This window comes from Lissotriton vulgaris, chromosome 10, assembly GCF_964263255.1.
Source record: "Lissotriton vulgaris chromosome 10, aLisVul1.2, whole genome shotgun sequence".
NCBI lineage: Eukaryota > Metazoa > Chordata > Amphibia > Caudata > Salamandridae > Lissotriton > Lissotriton vulgaris.
The window spans coordinates 712,671,218-712,690,972 of NC_141698.1; the positions used below are offsets into that span (position 1 = coordinate 712,671,218).

Consider the following 19,755-nt stretch of genomic DNA (forward strand, 5'->3'; position numbering starts at 1 on the left):
CCTCTTATGCTGCATAACAAGCTCCATCGACCAGATTATCGGGAAGTAGGGGGTTCCAGCTTTCCCAGGCCATAGTGTGAGTGGTCGCGATAAAAAAAAAAAAGCTGCAGAGAGATTGTTATCAGCATCAGTTGGTGCCTATATCGATTTTGGCAGACGGCCAATGTGTGTTACTTGCAAAATAACATCGACCGCTGCCATCTGAAAGTGACATGTGTAACTCATCAAAGTACAAGCGGAGCGGGGCGGCCCGTTGGCGGGGGCCTGCAGGGTCAACATTCCTTTACCCTCGTTTGCTGCCCTCGCGCTGAGGTCACGGATGCGGAATGTGTTTCCTGCGGCAGGGGTGGGCCCTCCGAGGGTAAACACAGGGAGAGCGGCAGGTGAGGGGAGTGTCTGTCAACGCCGTCCAGCCAACGCATCGAAGCTGTCCCGGGACATTACGCACCTCTCTCTGCCGGACCGGGGTTCCGCGGACCGAGGCCGCCTGTTGCCCCGCGCAGGAAGTGCCGCTGACTGCCAAGGTGAGAGCGGGAAACTCTGCCAAATGCCCCCTCCCAAATTACAAAGAATGGAAGCTAGTGCCTGGGCCATTGGGAGGGCTTCCATAGTAAGAAGCAGCGAGGCGAGAAGTCTAGACCTTTTCGTCGCCGGCATAGCGGACGGTGCCGTGAAAATGCAGATGTCTTGACAAATTGCCGTGGTCCTTTCGCGTGAGAGGCCTATGCGCCTACGCTCTTCTGGAGTGTGGATATCGTATCTGCGGAGGGGGGTCAGTGTAATCTGACTTGGCCGGTGTATTTTCAACCCTGGGAAGGTTGAGGGTTTGTTAAGCACTGAGGTGCATGCACAGCCTTGGGGTGGGGTGTCTGTACCGTGTTCAACTCTATCCGTTCTCGTTCTTTATTATAAGGGAGGGGGTTACCACGTACCACACGCGAAGGCGAATGACTAGGATTTATGCCCGCAACAACTAACAATGTGACTGAAATATAAACTAATCTGAACAATAAACCTTTAACAGGCGACAGGCAGTAAACTGAGCATCGGGGGTACTCGGGGTACTTTTCAAAGAAGTCCATCAGGTGTATGTTGAGTTGAGAGGGGACATCATGGACCCCTGCAGAGATTTGTTGGTTTAAGGGAGCATCACCATCACTCGTGGTATGCAGGTGCTGTGAGTCATAGGGACCTCCTGATCCCTCTGAAGGTTGGTGCAGCAGCCAGGTCTGTGAGGCCTTCATCCTCATCCTGTGTTTTTGATGATGTCGCCCGACGGCCAGTGGGAGCTTTAAATCTGGTCCCAGAGCCGGGGTAATGTGGTGTCAATGCTAAAGGCTTTTCCCATCCTACTGGCGGCTGAGTCTTGGTGTTCCCCTCCCGCTGCCTAGTCCCATCCCGTGCTTGGGCAGGATCCATAAAGAAGTAAGGTTTTTGATTGGTTGCTGGGAGAAACGGGGAGCAGTAGGCCCCATTTCCCAGAGCCGACGTTTGATCCATGTAAAATAAGTTTGCTGGTGCTTCTCTGCCAGGGTGTAGTCTGGAAATATAGAGATATTTTGATTCTCCTCCTTAGGGCTGCCTGGCAGGCTGCTCATAAATCTTGGACCTGAAAGTAAAGAAAATGAGCAACCACCGGATATGGTGCTGAGCCCAGGGGTGGCCTTTTAGCCAGGAATCTATATGCTCTCTTCAAAGTGAAAAATGTGGTTAGGCTATACTCTGGTACAAACCTCTTAATCCAGCCTCCAAAGAAGTCTAACATATTTCGTCCCTCCAAACCCTTCGGCAGACGAACATCCCATCTATGACTTAGGCATGCCCGGACTTCAGCATCTTCCGCTCTTCCCTCAGAAAATCAGATATGGTGTGTAAGTGCGAATTCTTGTTGCCGTAGTTGTGCCCTTTTTGGGGTGGTTGTAACTCCTGAAGAGTTTACCCTGAGTGCGCCGCTATGCTGGTAAGTTTTATGTGTTCATCGTTCAAGAGTCTAACATCTAGTGACGCTGCATCAATCTTAGGGGCCCATTAGGATGTCGGGCGGATTGCCCCTCCTGGCGAGGGCAATCCGTCCGACATCCGCATTCGAATTCCCCCCGCCATATTAGTATGGGGGGGGACCTCGGCGGACGGAAAGACCGTCCGCCGCTTTTCCGCCCAGTCGCCTTGCGGCCGGGGCGTAAAAGGATTAATACGGTGGGGGTGTCTATTAGACACCGCCAGCCATATTACAATGGGCTTAGGGAGATGCCTTTCTGTTGTGGCGATGCCTTCATTTGCATAAACAAAGCGGCAGGCACCGTGAGGTGCCTGCCGCTTTGTTTATGCAAATGCATTAATGCATTTCTAGCATTGTGGCAGGCGGTGCAGAGAGCACCGCCTGCCACAATGCTATAAATGGAGGATGTGCCCGCCACTGTGGCGGGCACATCCTAATACCCCCCACGGGACCCCCTCCCTAATGGCCGGCGGTCCCGAATTCCGACAGGATGGCGGGCGGACAAAGTCCTCCCGTCATCCTAATGAGCCCCTTAGTCTCTAAGGATGTTCTTGACGTTTCTTTTACTTATAGGATGGTGTCCAGCTTATGGGGGGTCCTGACTACCCCAGTGAGGGTGAAGGATACAAACAATCCTTATTTTCCCGTCTCTGACGAATCGCTGATGACTGTTGAGAGGTCTTGTAAACCTAGCCATAGTTGTTGTGGCCTGCTAATACAGTCGTTTTAGCCAGGGCGTAGGGCCCATTTCCTTATTGCTATGCTATTATGCGACACACGTATGTGCAAGCAGTTGCTGCAGGACACAGCACTGGGGAATCTTTGCACTAGCCCATGTGCCCTGCAACTCCCTATTTATCAGAAGGTCAGGTAGTGAGAGCAACACGAGCAGCCTGGCAAACAGTAGGGATTGGTGAACCCTTCTGGCGCCATGACATGTAAGTGACCCAAGCTCCCTGCAAAGGCAACCCGATGCAAGGAGCTGCGGAAAACTTGGGATCAGAGGTCCAAAGATGCAGTCCCTAGTGAGGAAGGCAGGATGGTACCACCCTCCCCCCCCCGATCCAGTTAATCCCCAAGTTAGACAATAATGTAATGATTTAGGAGGGTGGCTGCTTGATGTAGGAGAGTATTGATGCGGTCTACCTCAGGAACCTCTACCTGCAGGCAGCAGATCCAGCTTTTGTCTCCCTTGGTTTAAATCAGAAAATCAAAGGCGTTGGGAAGCTAGAAGGCTAGAATGTGGTGCCCTGCTGGTTACTTATTGCTTATCTACTATCCAAGCAGATCCTGCCGATAGATCAGGCAAGGCCGTGCCAAGTTCAACGATGCCACAAAGCCTCCTTACCATTGTGACTAGGGCACACAGCAATGTCTTCTTTGAGGATGCCCCAATTATCTGTGAAGGTGCCTCAGTTACTGACCCAGGAGGAGTCATGTTGACCCAGTTGTATCCCAGCCTGGCAGGCCTTCAAAACCAAACCACTCTCAACCCAGAAGCCCAGCCACAATTTCAGGGGTCTCTGCCAATATCGCATGATGTAGGTTGGGCACAGTAGCTGTCGTAAGGGGCCTCGCCACATGTAGTGGTGGTCCCATGCCTTAGGCCAGGCTCCGCGCCAGTACTCTGTGCAGCGTCCAGCAAGGCAATTGGCCAGGTCGGCCGTCTTTGGTCAAATGTCATACACCACAGCGTATGGCCACAATCCCATCATATTTACTGGATATGAGGGTGCGAGGGGTGGCCGGACAGGCCTGCACCACTGTACTGTCATCCGATAGCCCCAGGTTCTCACAGCAGTAGTCTCCCACACAGGTCTAACAAAAGACAGCACCATCAGTACAACCGCGCTAGCTCGGATGCCATGAAATGTAGGCCCTGGGTCAAGAATCAGAGCAGCTGGTACTCGGCGGGCTCTGGACCAAGCGACTCCAAAAGGAGTCTGCCCTGGTCATATACAGAGGCGCCTTCCAAGTGAGTAGATGGTTGATCGATAATGGATCACTGCTGGATTCAAGACCTCCTCCGTAGGACCTTTCTCAGTTCATGTCCACCATCTTCAACGTCCTGGCCACGCCCCAATGCATTGCATTAATAGCAGTTATTAATTCCGGTTATTGAACATTTCTATCATGATATATCATCAGCTGCAGATTAGAATAACTATACAAAGAAGGGCAAGAGAATAATAACTCCTGTCCATACTAAATGAAAACAAAATGTATTTTCGGTCACATTCTACTCACGATGACTCATCCTATAGGATAAAGTACAGAGGGGAAGTGTACCGATGATGACAGATTATCTCAAAAATTGTTAGCAGTATATGAAAAATATTAAATGGTTAATCAAAAATGTTTTTTCTATGGTTACTCTCAAAAGAAAACGGGTAGAAAGTACCTTTTTAAATGGATATGTTTCTGATAAGTCCTAACTTATAACAAGGTTAAGGTGATTTGTCTGAAAGATGTATATTTATTTATTTATTTTATAGCACTATGAATTACTAGCGAAATTGTCAAGAAGAGAAATGAAGGAAGAGAGGATACACGGCTCATTACTTGGTTATCACAACTTTCGACTATTCTTTCATTTTAAGGATTAAGGGCCAGATGTACGACGCATTTTATCAGGCCGTTTGCGACCAGTAAAATGCATTTTTCTGTGTGCAAACCCTATTTTGCATGTCGGCAAATAGGGGTTGCGAGTAGCTATTTAGAAGGGGCATGCCAAAGGCTTCTCTTCCTAATAGTGGTTCGCAGAGGGATGTATGACTGTTTTGTGGAATGCCGGAATGCCGTCACAAAAAATTGCAGTTTACCACCTACTTCAGGTAGGTGGTAAGCCAGTCGCATACATGAAGGGGTCCCTCAGGGGCCCCTTCCCTTTTGTGAATGGTAATAAAAACCAGTAGCAGCTGCTATCGGACGGGGTGGTGGGGCAGTGGGGAGGGATGAAAATAAAAGTGACTTACCTGGAACGTCCATCTGGCTGCCACCTCTCCACCGTCCTCTTCCTTCTTCCTGTCTTGGCGGCAGCAGGAAGCACCCGGGCACACAGGCTCTCATGAGCCAATCACAACACTGAAATGCAGCATTGTGATTGGTCTGAGCGCCATGATTCGGCGCTCAGACATGGACAGGGAGCCTGTGCATGTTCCTTACTAGGCTGTGTAATACATCCTGGTGGGGAACATGCAAAGTGCGCATGAATGTTTGGTAAGCCAAAGACAGCTGGCCAAACAGTCTTGAGCACCTAGGGAGTGCAAACCACTCCTCCCCCTGCTCTGGCCAGACCCGCCCTGCCACTGACTGCAATAGGAAAAATAAAATTATAACATTACGTTATCATTTTATTTTTCCTTTTGACCAGTGGGGCTTTGCTCGTCCGCCTTAGCAGAGGAGCCTAAACTGGTGAAAACGATTTTTAAGAGCAGGCAGTGGTCTCACGGATCACTGTCTACCCTTAAAAAAATGAAACGGGAACGTTTCATTTTTCTTTTTGAAACACATCACATTTTCCTTAAAGGAAAACGGGCTGCAATAAAAAAAAAGTTGCTTTATTTAAAATCAAACACAGACAAGGGGGTCTGCTGTCCCCAGCTGGCCACCATCCCTGTGTTATTGCCCATTCCCAATGGGTGCAAAGTGCGACCTGCCTCATGAATATTGATGAGGCAGGTCAATTGCGACCCATTGGGAATTGCTAATGTGTCTGAGACACATTAGTACATTCCATTTTGCGAGTCTCTAAATGCGAGTCTCAAAAAATGGCAATTAGAGAATCGCAAAATGAAATGCTCGTACATCGTAGCTTCATCGTAGCTTCATTGTATCTAATACAGCTTTCCCAATCTTTGCATTTGTCATTATGTTCTGGTATATGGTCTTCAGCTGCTTGTGTTTCCTCCATCCTGGTAATTTCTTGTTCTTCCAGAGTGGTTGTGGTCATCACTATTTCGTACTCTGTGCTGCCCAACTGTTGAACGTGTTCTCAGCAAGGGTAATAGTTTCTTCAGGTCCTGGAGGAGATCTATTAATTTGTGTCTTAGGTCCACTTTCCATTCTTTTTTCAAGTCTTAGAAAAGCCCATCCAAGTCCTTTTTAGTTAGCGGTGCGTCCAACACGATTTGTGGGGAGGAACAGAACCCTTCATTTTCTATTAGAAATCAAGAGATATCAGTTATAATTTGATTCACAAAATGACGGTTTTGCAGATATATTTTGTGGTTGTATTGACAATTGTACATGACAGGGAGATGCACGCGTGATCAGACACTAACTTAGGTTCAATAAGTCTATGGTCCACAAGGACTAGGAGTGCATTATTGGGATACAATAGTCAATTCTTGAATAACTTTGATGGGAGATGAGGAGTATGGGACAAGCCTGAATTAGCCTTTAGCCTAAGGGTGCTGAATTCAGCAGGGTTTTTTAAGCAGTATTGTTTGCTGGTTTTAAATGCAAATTTGTAAAATACGTTTACGTGATGTGGTCGGATGTAATTTAGCGTGACTCTTTATTTAAAGCTCAATTATTTGGTAAACTGAGGTCTTTGCCTGGGATAATGTTAGGGTCTGGATGTATGAGGTCTAATGTTTTTACGGAGCGTCTTCCCAAAGTTAGGATCATCAATCAATCAATCAGTGAACTTGTAGAGCGCACTACTCACCTGTGAGGGTCTCAAGGCGCTGAGGGGAGGGGGTGCTGCTACTGCTCGAAGAGCCATGTCTTGAGGAGTTTTCTGAAGGCGAGCAGGTCTTGGGTCTGCTGCAGATGGGTGGGTAGGGTGTTCCAGGTCTTGGAGGCAAGGAAGGAGAAGGCTCTGCCACCGTAGGTTGTTCGTTGGATGCGCGAGACGGCGGAGAGGGCGAGGCTGGCGGAGCGGAGCTGGAGGGCGGGGGTGTAGAAGCTGAGACTGCTGTTCAGGTAGGCTGGTCCGGTGTTGTGGGGTGCCTTGTGTGCGTGGGTGAGGAGCTTGAAGGTGATCCTCTTGTTGACAGGGAACCAGTGCAGGTCTCTTAGGTGTGGGGTGATGTGGCTGTAACAAAGGATGTTGAGGACCAGGCGGGCGGAGTCGTTTTGGATGCGTTGTAGCTGTCGTAGGTGTTTGGCCGGGATTCCAGCTTGGAGTGCGTTGCCGTAGTCCAGTTTGCTGCTGTAGAGGACCTGGGTTACCATTCTCTTGGTTTCGGTCGGGATCCATTTGTAGATCCTGCGGAGCATGCGGAGGGTGGTGTAGCAGGAGGAGGAGATGGAGTTGACCTGCTTCGACATGGAGAGGGAGGAGTCCAGGATGAATCCTAGGTTGCGTGCGTGGTTCCTAGGTGTTAGTGCTGTTCCCAGTGAGGTCAGCCACCAGGAGTCGTCCCAGGCAGAGGGGGTGGGGCCAAGGATGAGGAACTCTGTTTTGTCCGAGTTCAGTTTCAGACGGCTACTCCTCATCCACTTGGCGACAGCCTTCATTCCCTCATGGAGGTTGGTTTTGGCGGTGTGCGGGTCCTTGGTGAGGGAGAGGATGAGCTGGGTGTCGTCGGCGTAGGAGATGATGTTCAGATCATGCTTATGAGCGACTTGTGCGAGAGGGGCCATGTAGACGTTGAACAGGGTCGGGCTGAGGGTTGAGCTCTGGGGTACGCCGCAGATGATATCTGTGGCTTCGGATCGGAAGGGTGGGAGGCGGACTCTCTGGGTTGTGTTGGAGAGGAAGGACTTGGTCCAGTCCAGAGCCTTCTCTTGGATTCCGGCTTCTTGGAGGCGTGTCCTTAGTGTGCGGTGGCAGACTGTGTCGAAGGCGGCTGACAGGTCCAGGAGGATGAGGGCTGATGTTTCGCCGTTGTCTAGTTGGTGTCTGATGTCGTCTGTTGCGGAGATGAGGGCTGTCTCAGTGTTGTGGTTCCGTCTGAAACAGGACTGGGATGGGTTGCTGTTGTCCTCGAGGTGGCGGGTCAGTTGCATGTTGACGATTTTCTCAATGACCTTTGCCTGGGAAAGGGAACACGGAGATGGGCCGGAAGTTCTTGAGGTCCTTGGGGTCCGCCTTCGGTTTCTTGAGAAGGGTGTTGATTTTGGCGTACTTCCAGCTTTCCGGGAATGTCGCTGTCTCAAAGGAGGTGTTGATGACCTTGTGTAGTTGGGGTGCGAATGCTGTGTCTGCTTTGTTGAATACGTGGTGTGGGCAGGGGTCTGTTGGTGAGCCTGAGTGGATGGAGTTCATTACCTTGCGGGTCTCGTTGTTGTTGACGTGGGACCAGGAGGTCAGCTGGTTGGTGCAGGTGGCATTCAGGGTGGAGGCTATCGTAGTCGGCCGGTCGAGGTTTTGAAGTTGTTGTGGATGTCAGCGATCTTGCGATGGAAGAAGGTGGCCAGTGAGTCCCCTTTTTATTGTTAAACAGAGAGAGGGTGTGCATGTAATTCATAAGTTACGCATGCCTCTAAATGTGCTTAATCAAGTTGCTTCTCTTGCAAGAATACAACGTCCCTTTTAAATTCAGAGCAGTAATCAAATATTTTACTTCTTTTAACTGTCGATTTAGACCCTGAGTATTTAAAGAGTATTTTACTCTTTGCTCATGTTATAATGGGTTACATCATTTTCGAATGTACGTGATGAGAGTGTTTGTGACAGTAACATCAAATGTGGGTAAGATGCAGACACCTGGTTAGCAGCATTTCTTTGTGGTAGTATCCAGATTATCAGGGTGTTAGATGTATTCTAGGGTATAGCTCTCAATATTCAGTGTGGGCATACAGGGATACAATATTTTTAGGGGACACACATTCCAGTATAAAACATCACTGAAAGATAGTCCATTTCAGCAGTAAGAACAAAGGAAAAAAGGCATGGTGAAGGAACTGAAACCAATAATGAAGAATAACACTGATCGCTCTTGTCCTTAACAATTCTACCTCCATCCTCCCTTTTCACAGGACTGTACCGAGTACATGGAGAACTGGCACTCATCCTGTCACATTCAGCACTTAGATGAAAATTGAAGACTTGGTGAACACCAAATGTGGCTGAATTAGTAAACCAAGGTTGGGGTCTGCCATCTAGCAATGTTAAATTTAGGGGGGTGGGAGGGAGGCTGCCTCGTCATGATATTTGATCCTTCATGCATGGTGGTGCAGACACACTGTGAGAAGTTAGTCTATTATATGCTGTCCACTAATTAAAGTGGGCACCTTGCACCAGTCCAAACAACCCTTATGGTGATTTAAGAGGTCAAAGATTACATTAGAAAGCTATCCAAGTGGTAGCTGTGGAGAGCAGCCTTCAGGCTTAGTCTTGAAGGAATGTTAAGCAGCTTGTTTTACCAGAATGCAACGTATAGTATTGGTTAAATGAAAGGGGAAACCACACAGTAGTTATAAGAATATGTATTTGTTAATATAATACTGTCTAGCACATGTCTCCTACAGGGAGATAATCACACAAAACACAATACTGTGGCTAAGAATCATCAGTAAGTAGCAATACTATACAGAGGGCTCCAGAAGGGGACCGAGCCATACACTAAAATAGTGGTATAAGAACCATGACTCGAGTCCAGACAGTGTCTAGTACTCGTAGAATCGCTGGGAACCCAAGGAACTACCCAAGGTGAGTACGTAGGGACCCAACGGAGGGCGGTTGCAGTGTGGGAATATGACGGCGTGCTCCGTACAAGTCTATGGGAGACTCCCGGTTGAAGTTTTAGTGATTACAGACCCTTACCAGTGGATTACGAAGAAACCCTTTAGAACATAGAAGATTGGAGAGCCACTCCACCCATGGATACCGAAGTACCAGAGTTACCTATCCCAGGGAAACCGGGTGCATGGGGCTGAAGTGGCGTTGGAAACCATTGCCAATCTCAATGGAAGTCTGCAAAGAAATGCCACTGCTGGAAAGAAGATAAGTGGTCGGTGGAACCCACAGGTGTATTCTTGATGGAAGGAACCTGAAAGCAGAGGGGACAGAGTCTGGGTCACTCAGGAGTGAACAGGGGCTCTGTAGACGAATGCACACCGATATTGGGTGCTTCAGGTGTGAAGAAGGAGACCTTGACTCTGCAACCACGGGAACCAGGAGACTTCGATGATGACCAGGAGCCGGATACGAGCTGTCCCACGAAGGATGTCAAGTGCTGAGGGGTCCGGCGGGAGCACCACCAAGCCTTGGCAGCGGCAACCCACGAAGAAGGTTGAGTAAGGTTACGGTCTGGCCCAGCAAGGACCAGGAGACTCACCACAGCAAGGGGAGTCAGGGCAGGCCTGGAGCAACTAGGGGAGCCTAAGAAAAGCAGTGTTGCCCCTCAAATGGACCCACAGGCCGGAGGCACAGGAGTCGTGAGGGGACCTCTAACAGTTTCACAAAGTAACAGCTTGCAGGGTACAGTATGTGAGGAGGCCAAAGTCCTTTGTACAAAATGTGTGCAGAGGTTGGGGCTATCGAAAGCCCAATGCACTTAGTTGGGGAACGCCAACAAGCATATGCACCACAAAAGTACGCAGTGCACAGGGGTTCGGGTTATGCGGTCCCCATGAGGGATACTGGCCTCAAACTTGGTGAGAGGGCAGCTCAACCTCAAGGAACAACGGAACCCACCTTCTGTGTTGCTGGAGCCTTCGGAGTCTGCAGGAGCTCAGGATCAGCAGACCGGTCAGTTGCGTTATGGTGCCTGTGAATGCAAGGAGGTGACTCCTTCACCCCAAGGGATATACTTCAGTTGTCCTTGATGCTCCACAGGTCCTGCACTGAGCCTGTATGGTGCACTTTAACAGACAATGCTTTGGACGGAGAGAAAGACGAAGTCGGCCCAGTCGAAGTCCAGCGAAGTCTAGAGTGTCCAGACGGTCGAAGGTCAGTAGTTTCTTGTTCAGAATCTTGTCCACGTCAAATCTAAGGTGCTACAGCCAGATAAGCCTTTAAGTACCCAAGGGAGAGGGTTGGACAGATTCAGGGGACCCTCCCAGAGAGAGGAGGATCAGGACAATGGTGATGATACTCCACTGTCCAGTTTCACACCAGAACGGGAGCAGGACTGGTTTGTACCAGACTATGCACAGGGACACCAAGTGTGCCCCAGATGCAGACTTTCAGGCACTTTGGAAGTGCACCCACCCAGCCCCAATACACTAAATCCTTCCTGGGAGGTGGTCACACCTCCCTGTGACAGGATGCATATTGTCCTGCCTTCCCCTGCTCGAGCTTGGCTCAGCAGCAGGAGGGCAGAAATGTGTCTCTAGTTGGCAGCAATGGTTTTGTGCTGTCCGGGTCGACAAGGCTGGTACCGGGTAGACCAGGGGCCCCATTAAGCTTGCTTCAGAAGGTCAGAATCATACCTCCCACACTGGTTACCACTGTGGAGGAATGATTCCAAGATGTTTGATACCTAACACGACATGTTTTGTTACAGCCGTTTTCGAGATAGCATTTTACGCGAGCATATAATTCACCTCACCTTTATGTCTGGATGCGTCACCGCAACCCGGGAGAATTGTCTCTGAAGGCTGCAGGGGTGCTCTGCTCATATAGGGGCACCCTCTCACATTAAACCCAGCACCCTGCCTTCATGATTGTCAAGGCCCGCTAGAGGGGTGACTGATAGGTTTTAAGTGTAGTGACATAGATATAGTAAACCTATATCTAAATTAAGTGATACATGCACCATCTTACACAGTCTGCAATGGCAGGCCTATAGATCAATTTTGCATGGCCTCTCATGGGTGGCATAATACATGCTTCAGCCCATGGGAGGGATCTGGGCTACCTATGCCTTGGGTACCTGGGTACCATACACTAGGGACTGACAAGGGTACCCCAGTATCCAATCTGGAGTATACCTAGTACATAACAAAACCTATTTAGGGAGAAAGCAGATAGACTGGGGTCCTGATTAGCAGGATCCCAGTCAGACTAGTCAAAAACCTGGCGAAAAGTGGGGGTAACTATGCAGTCAGATCCTACCTTCCTAAACACACATGTAAGTCAACATGATGTGGCTATGTTCTTCCATAAATGTTTGAACTCAGATTTGTTGACACTGTTTGCTCATTTATGTTTAGTTTAAAAATAGTGTGCATTGTATCATCTAGGTCAGTTTTTCTTAAATATTTGCCTTCTGGGGTCCCCACCTTTATTATTACTGGAATCCGGGGATGCCCACTAAATCATTATTGAAATCTGTGGACCTCCACGGAGTAATTACTGGAAGTTGGGCACCCTGGCTTACACATTTTCGATAACTTGAACCACAAAACAATACAGAAAAAATACTGAAACAAGCATTCAACACACATATATACAACTGATCTAAATTTGATTGGAAAGGTTGGAGCTTTTCTAAACTGAATTGAGGACCTTTATTGTCCATACTTATTCTGTTTGATCCACTCTCAGTGCTCCCATGACTCAATCTGAGGGTACTACCTTAATTTTAGCTTCCAATTATAAATTCCTTCATATTTACAGAAGGTTTTAACATTTTCAATTGCACATTTTGCTTTTTTATTTACATACATGTTATTAATGTGCTAATATTATTTAATTTCAAAGCTAACCAGCAGCAGACCCCATGAGTAGACTTAGCGGCCCCTGGAGTCCCCGGACCACAGGTTAAGAACCACTGATCTAGGTAGTTAAGAGAGGTGAATATTCTAAAGGTTTTTGGTAGTATTTAGATGAGGTGGATATTTTGAAGATTCTAGGCAGAATTAGGGAGTGAATGTGAAGGGTCTAGCTGTAGCTGTGGAGGTTCAACAGGGTCTTATGTGAGCTACTATTATTGGCTGAAATAGGATTATTACTGCTGTTGTATCCTACCTATTCAAGGTAGTCTCAAAGAGGCTTCTGCAATCTGTAAAATGGTTCTATTACATTTCTTGAGAAGATTTTCATTATCTTAATAAAGATGGCACATCGTTCACCATACTCACACAGGTATAGCTGTTACACTGAGCACCCACAAGAACAGGATGCAGTTTTGTAGCTTCTTCTACGTCTTAAAAAAAAGTATTTGTGAGGTGCCCTGAACAGATTTACAGATTGCCAGCACTTTAACAATCTAATTGGGCTTGTCTAAATCTAATTGGGCTTGCTGTGTGGTCACACCTACAAAAAAGGAATAAGTCATTAGATACATGGCGTTGAAAATGAGTGTTTCTAGTTAGTAATGGCTGCTTTATGAAGTTTAATAGGTGCATCAATAACTTTTATTTTTTCAATCCTAGGGTTAGCTATACTCTTTGAATCTAGACACTTTTTTGTGAATCTAATTGCATGTAGTCCAAACTGTGCTTTTGTTCTGGGGCAAACAAGTGTATTCACCATTTACTTTCAAAAGTGTGATTCGATTATTTTCAGTAGTTCATATTGCATTATGGGCAGGACAGTTTCTAGCCATAGGCTAAACAGTTAATCCTGTGCGGCGCCACCTAGATGGAGCTCTTTTCGCTGTTGTACTGAGAAAGCGCATACTGTTTCCAGGCCTCCTAAAGAGTTAGGGATCTCTCTTTCACTGACCCAGTTTGAGTCAGAGAAAGAGATGGGCTCCAGATTGTGAGTGACAGTGTGGCAGAGCCACAACAGGTTTGACGGAGATGATACACAAAAGAGTCAGACAAATGATAGGCTTTAGGCGCTGGTCATTGCGTTACCCCAGCAAGAGCAAGATTCCCAAATTATTCCACATTATCCATTGCTGAAGGATGTGGCCTGAGGAAGCTGTTTGAGGTGGAGGTTCCAGTTAGCTTTTGCTGCAGACAGTGGTGCTCACGCTGTCTTCCACTCTCATGCTTGTCAGACTTGTCATAGGCCACAGAGCCCCAGTCTAGTAGTCGTTCTTGCTTCAGGGACCCCCTTGTTCTTGAAGGACTCTGCAAGACCGTAAGGTTGGCAATACAACACTTGACACATTTTGAAACCTTATAACACTGATGGACCTGGCAGATAGTCCAGTGGGTCCACCACTGCATAACTTGCCGCCTAGTATATGATGTTATCCACAACCATGCAAATTCCCATCCCTCTGAGTTAGATCGGCACTAGTAGCAAGTCAATCAATCAATCAATCCGTTTATAGAGAGCCCTACTCACCCGTGAGGTTCTCAGGGTGCTGAAGGGAGGGGGGTGCTGCTACTGCTCGAATAGCCAGGTCTTGAGGTGCTTCCTGAAGGTGAGGTGGTCCTGGGTCATTCATATGTGGGCGGGGAGGGAGTTCCATGTCTTGGCAGCCAGGTAGGAGAACGAGCTTCCTCTGGTGGTGGTTCTGTGAATTCCTGGGACGGTGGCGAGGGCAAGGCTGGCGAAGTGGAGCTGGCAGGTCGGAGTGTAGAAGGAGAGGCGGTTGTTGAGGTATTCGGGGCCCATGTTGTGGAGCGCTTTGTGTGGGTGGGTGAGGAGTCTGAACGTGATCCTTTTGCTGACGGGAGCCAGTGCAGGTTTCTCAGGTGGGTGGATATGTGGCTGTGGCGAGGGATGTCGAGGATGAGTCGTGCTTAGGCCTTCTGTATGCGCTGAAGTCGTTTCTGAAGTTTGGCTGTGGTTCCTGCGTATAGGGCGTTCCCGTAGTCCAGTCAGCTGGTGACGAGGGACTGGGTGACCGACTTTCTGGTTTCGGTGGGGATCCACCAGAAGATTTTTCGGAGCATGCGCAGGGTGTTGAAGCATGAGGATGAGATGGCGTTGACTTCTTTGGTTATTGAGAGTGAGAGGTCCAGGATAAATCCTAGGTTGCGTGTGTGGTCCGTGGGTGTTGGTGCAGTGCCCAATGCTGTGGGCCACCAGGAGTCGTCCCAGGCGGATGGAGAATGTCCGAGGATGAGGACCTCCGTCTTGTCTGAGTTCAGTTTCAGACAACTGAGCTTCATCCATTCAGTGACGTCTTTCATCCCTTCCTGGAGGTTGGTTTTGGCGGTAGCTGGGTACTTGGTGAGGTAGAGTATCAGCTGGGTGTCGTCGGCGTAGGAGATGTTGTTGTGGTTGTGTTTGCGTGCGATGGCGGCGAGGGGGCTCATGTAGATATTGAAGAGGGTTGGGCTGAGCGAGGAGCCTTGGGGTACGCCGCAGATGATCTCGGTGGCCTCAGAGCAGAAGGGAGTGAGGCGGACTCTCTGGGTTCTGTTGGAGAGGAACGAGGTGATCCAGCCTAGGGCTTTTCCTTGGATCCCCGTGTCGTGGAGGCGGGTTATTAGGGTGCGGTGGCAGACAGTATTAAAGGAGGCTGAGAGGCAACTGGTTTAGACGGGCTATTATTTTTTAAAAGTGTTGTATTGCTTAGCTGGTGTTGATGATGCATGTTTCCTTTTGCAGAATCACTTACTATGTCTCTGGAGCCCCTTACCACAGCAGCGTGACCTTCAACAGATCCATGTACCCTAGATTTTTGCTTACCTTGGACATGTTGTCCACTGTCTTTTTCATGCCCTCCTTTCCCTATGTTCTCGAACCATAACAATATCACAGCCCTCTAAAGGGATGTGGAATTCCTATGGCACAATGCCCAGGACATATTGTGTGCGGTCAAGGACATTCAAGTTTTCATGTTTATTTTGTCATTTGGACAAGCAGGCTCAACGCCCTGCAGCACAACCCCTTTGGCTACATGTTCACAGAACCACATTATGCCTGTGAAAGAGCACTGTCTGCAGTTGAGGTAAGATTTGTATTCATATGTTAATGCTGTTTGAACTTATATTTATAATTCAATAATGCAAAGCCTTTATTAATAGGGTAAGTGCTCCAAGAAAATGTTGTGAGCTCAGCTTGCACCACTGTCTGTGTTCCCAAGATAAAAATAAGTGCACATGTTTGCAGAGTTAAAAAATTTGTGGCTAATTATAATGCCCTTTCTAATGCTCGCTGATTAGGTGAAAAAACTTGTAGAAGCTGGAAATCAAGGTGGATGATTTCTGCCTTCAAAGTAAGAAAAACGTTTTGCTAAAAACTACAATTTTCGGTATAATTTCTTTGAGGCATCATTTAGTAACATTAATTTAATTAATGCTAGTATTTCCAGAAAATATTAGTAATGGAAAATTAGTATAAAACCAGTTTTTGCAAAAATATGGGTAACATGAAAGCAAACAAGCATTGGTAAAGTCAATAGGTTTGGCGGTTGTTGCCAGCATTTTGGCTTAGTCAGTGTGTGTTTTGACATCGTTTTTGTAAAATTGTATTGTTGATAGTTGTTGGGCCCTCATCAGTGTAGCAAGAACATTGACTAAAAGCATAAATGTTTTTTTATCTCAAAAAGTACAGATTACCATAGTAGTCCCGGACACTAAAGGAAACTGCTTTGTGTGCTGATGTGCTCCTTGTGAAAGAGTAGAAGTTAAGAAACACGGCTGGTATAGCCTTGGTGTGCAGAGATACCACCAACATGTAGGCTTTAAATATTTTGTAGCTCTAGGTTGGTGGGTAGATTCATCTGCCCTTTATTTGGATAGAGATAAGAGGGTGGAGTTTATGTTACACACAAAAATAAATTGGTGGTTGAGGGGAGAGTTTTACTTCACCATGCAGCCAAAATAGTTTTGTAGTAATCACTGTTTCTCTGACATATACCGGTCTATTTCTGCTTGACATTTTTCCATACTACAGTGCTTCTGTTTCGGTCAGCTGAACATAAATTTGAACATCTGCTTCGCAACCTCTTATAGTGAGATTCCAGCCATAAATGGTGGCCAGAACCATATTCAAATGTTTTTAGAACAACCAATAGCAAAGCCAGTAGGTCTAGCCTTGGCAAGATGGAACAATTGTTAAACCTCTTGTTACTTTGCAAAAACAGAATCTAGCACAAAGATGGATAATTCACTGAATGTATTTTTGTTTAGTGTATTGAAGTTGCAAAAGAGCCAGATAGAATGGCAGACGCAAAACTTCTTCCAAGGTTGAGAAAAAAGTGGATGGAGAGAAAGTGAACTTGCAAACGCTCAACAGATTTTTGCATGAGCAAATTTACACAACATGCATGTTTACTCGTGATGAAACACAGTTCACAAATATTTGCTAGGACTACGATTTTTTGACCTACTTCTATAAATTCTTTTGACTTCATGAAAGCTGTAAATCTGCACTAGTGCAAGCACATATACCATGGGTGCACTTTTGACATTTCTTTAATAATTGGCCCCAAAATTATGTCTGGCGTTAACCAAGAACTTTTGTGTTTACTAAAATTCTATCTTTCTCTCTGTCTATCGATCAGCTGGCTTAACTATGAGTGACAGCGTTCTGCTTTTTCACAAGGCGCATATTGGCACACAAAGTAGATTCGTTCAGTGCCAGGAACTAATGTGGCAATATGTGCTCTTTTAGACCAAACTTTTTTATTTTTGCTTGTTGACAATGTTTATTATAATGAGGGCCCGGCAGCTCCCATGCCAAAACAGTTTTTCAAAAACCATAAAAAAACAAGACATGCATTGACAAAACCAAAAGGCCGATCATCATTGTCAGACCTATTGATTTTGCCAATGCTTGTTTATTTTTATGTTTCCCATAATCTTGTTAAAACTGGTTACACTGATTTTCCATGAGGAATATTTTTAGGAAAAACTAGCATACTTCAACACATTTTATAAATGATTCTTCAAAGAAATAGTACCTACAATTTTACAGTAGTTTAGCTAAATGTTTTTTTTCCCAGTTGCATTTGTTTGTGAACATTTTTCTTTTGAAAGCAAAGAATCATTCATCTTGCTTTCAAGCTTCTGCAAATATTTCCATCTAATCAGGGAGCATTATGGAAACATTATACATAACCTCATACTGCTAAAGTTTGAAAACGTGTGTACACATGTTTATACTGGAACCGCTGTCAGTATTGCAGTCCGCGCTTACTACATTTCCTTAGAACGCTCACCTGAAGGGTGGGGTTGGCAAAGGTGGGCACACCTCTCCTCCTAACTTGGCTTTCCTGTTGATTCTCCCACCCAAAGTGGGGAGTCAGACCCGGTGGGGGCCAGTTGCTGGGAGCAGCGAATGGCTGGGGTAGGTCACAAATGAAGCAAGCCTTTGAAGCTTCCCCATTGGTGGACTCAGCCCATTCTGGGGAGGAGGCTTCGCACCTCATCCCGGGATGTGCTTTTTTGCAGGCCAGAGAGCGGCAGGGCCCGACCCAGGGGTCCAGAAACATGTCTGGGGGTGGCAGATAGCCACTCAGCCAGGACAGAAGAGTTAGGTCATTTTTCAGGGGGCATCTCTAAGATGCCCTCTGAGTGCATTTTTCATTAAATCCCACACTGGCATCAGTGTGGGTTTAATGTGCTGAGAAGTATGATAGTAAAATTCCCAGTTTTCAGTAAAGCAATCATGGTGTTGAGGAGTTCCTAATGACAAGCTCCCAGACCATACATTCTTCATGGTATTGCTGCACTTACAATGTCTAAGAATTGACTTAGATACTGCAGGGTGCAGGGCTCTGGTATAGTGCACACAGCTAAAGTGGTGGCTTACCTATGCCAGGGCAGTGGATTGTAGGCATGGCACACAGTGCCATGTCGACTCTTCACTTTGTTCGGCATCAGAACACGCAGCCTGCAATGGCAGTGTGTGTGTGTGTGTGTGTGTGTGTAAAGGTACAGGACCTCTAAGGGTGGCATAAGAAGTGCTGCAGCCCTTAGAGGCCATTCCTGGTCACGGTGCCCTTTATACCTATGGTACCTTTTATAATGGAGTGGCATGTGGCCAGAGAGTTTCCAATTGGGTTTTGCAACAGTGCAGTTTAGGGAAAGAACATAGACCATGAGTACCTTGTTGCCAGGAACCCAGGGCACACTCAATCAAAGTGCATCAACATTAGGCAAAAGTGGGGCAACCATGCAAAGAAAAGGGGCACTTTCCTACAGTGTCTATTTCCACAAATCTGATCAGATGTTTACTTTTATTTTGAAGTTTAACTTTTTATTATTTGTCTTGCACCAATAGATCTCAATTTTCCTCCTGAGGAAAGCTGGAGCAGTGGCTTCCTGGTCACCAAATGCAATTATGTGCTTCTTGTATCAGAAGCTCTGGATATTACTCTTCTCTCTTGCATTTGGTTCTTTTTTTCATTTATGTGCACCTTCTTCATGGCTACACAACAAATTACTTACAGCCTAAAAAGTAAACACAAACAATCTGATGAAGTTCGTTGATGTTAAGTACACAAATGTGTGTCTGTGTTGGGGTTTGTAGGAAGCTAACTATAAAGTAGTGAAGCGCTGATCTAGCTTTTGATTGTATAAAATAAGGACTGATTCTGGAAAATGGCTGTGCCTTACTCCCTTCAACCTGTTGAAGTGTTTTTTTAATAATGAATTGACATGTTTAAGAAACAATGTTTAAGCACTCTAGTGCTTTTTCACTTACACACGATGGTAAAAGTTTATGCTCTAGCTAGTCGGTTTGCCGTTGCATATTTTTGGGTTGAATTGGTGACTATGAATTTAGTAACCTTTTCCGAAGATGAAGCATAGGGAACTCATTAAACAGCCTTTGCTCGAATGTCTATTGCGTTGCACAGGAAGCCTGCTTATCCTCACGTCAAGCTTTTAACCCCTTCCATGCTCATGACGGAACGGTTCCGTCATGAGCGTCGGTTGAGCTGTGCTCATGACGGAACTGTTCCGTCATGAGCCGATAGGTTCATTAGAACCTTCAGCACAGCGCGAAAATTCGTGCCGCGCTGAAGAGGTTAAAGTGAGGAGAATGCGTTCGAATAAGCACCCACCTTGTTTTGCAAATGTCGAAGATATGATGCTCTGCAGCAGGGCTGGTGGCGACTAGT

The 19,755-nt window shown here is 46.8% G+C and overlaps 1 protein-coding gene across 4 annotated transcripts in view; it reads left to right on the forward strand.

The window, feature by feature from the left end:
- The first annotated feature begins 365 nt into the window (after nucleotides 1-365).
- The window catches only part of LOC147688704 (integrin beta-1-like), a 337,537-nt gene continuing 318,147 nt past the window's right edge, over nucleotides 366-19,755 (forward strand). For 2 of the 4 annotated variants that reach the window (XM_086941546.1, XM_086941547.1), the window contains exon 1: nucleotides 366-524. Coding sequence is in view for 2 of the 4 variants with exons in the window: in XM_086941545.1 (XP_086797671.1) it covers nucleotides 15,586-15,636 (51 nt within the window). In the remaining 2 variants the exon portion in view is untranslated. Of the gene's footprint in view, nucleotides 525-15,568; nucleotides 15,637-19,755 lie in introns of those variants that run through there. The other 2 variants (XM_086941545.1, XM_086941544.1) reach the window with 2 other exon arrangements.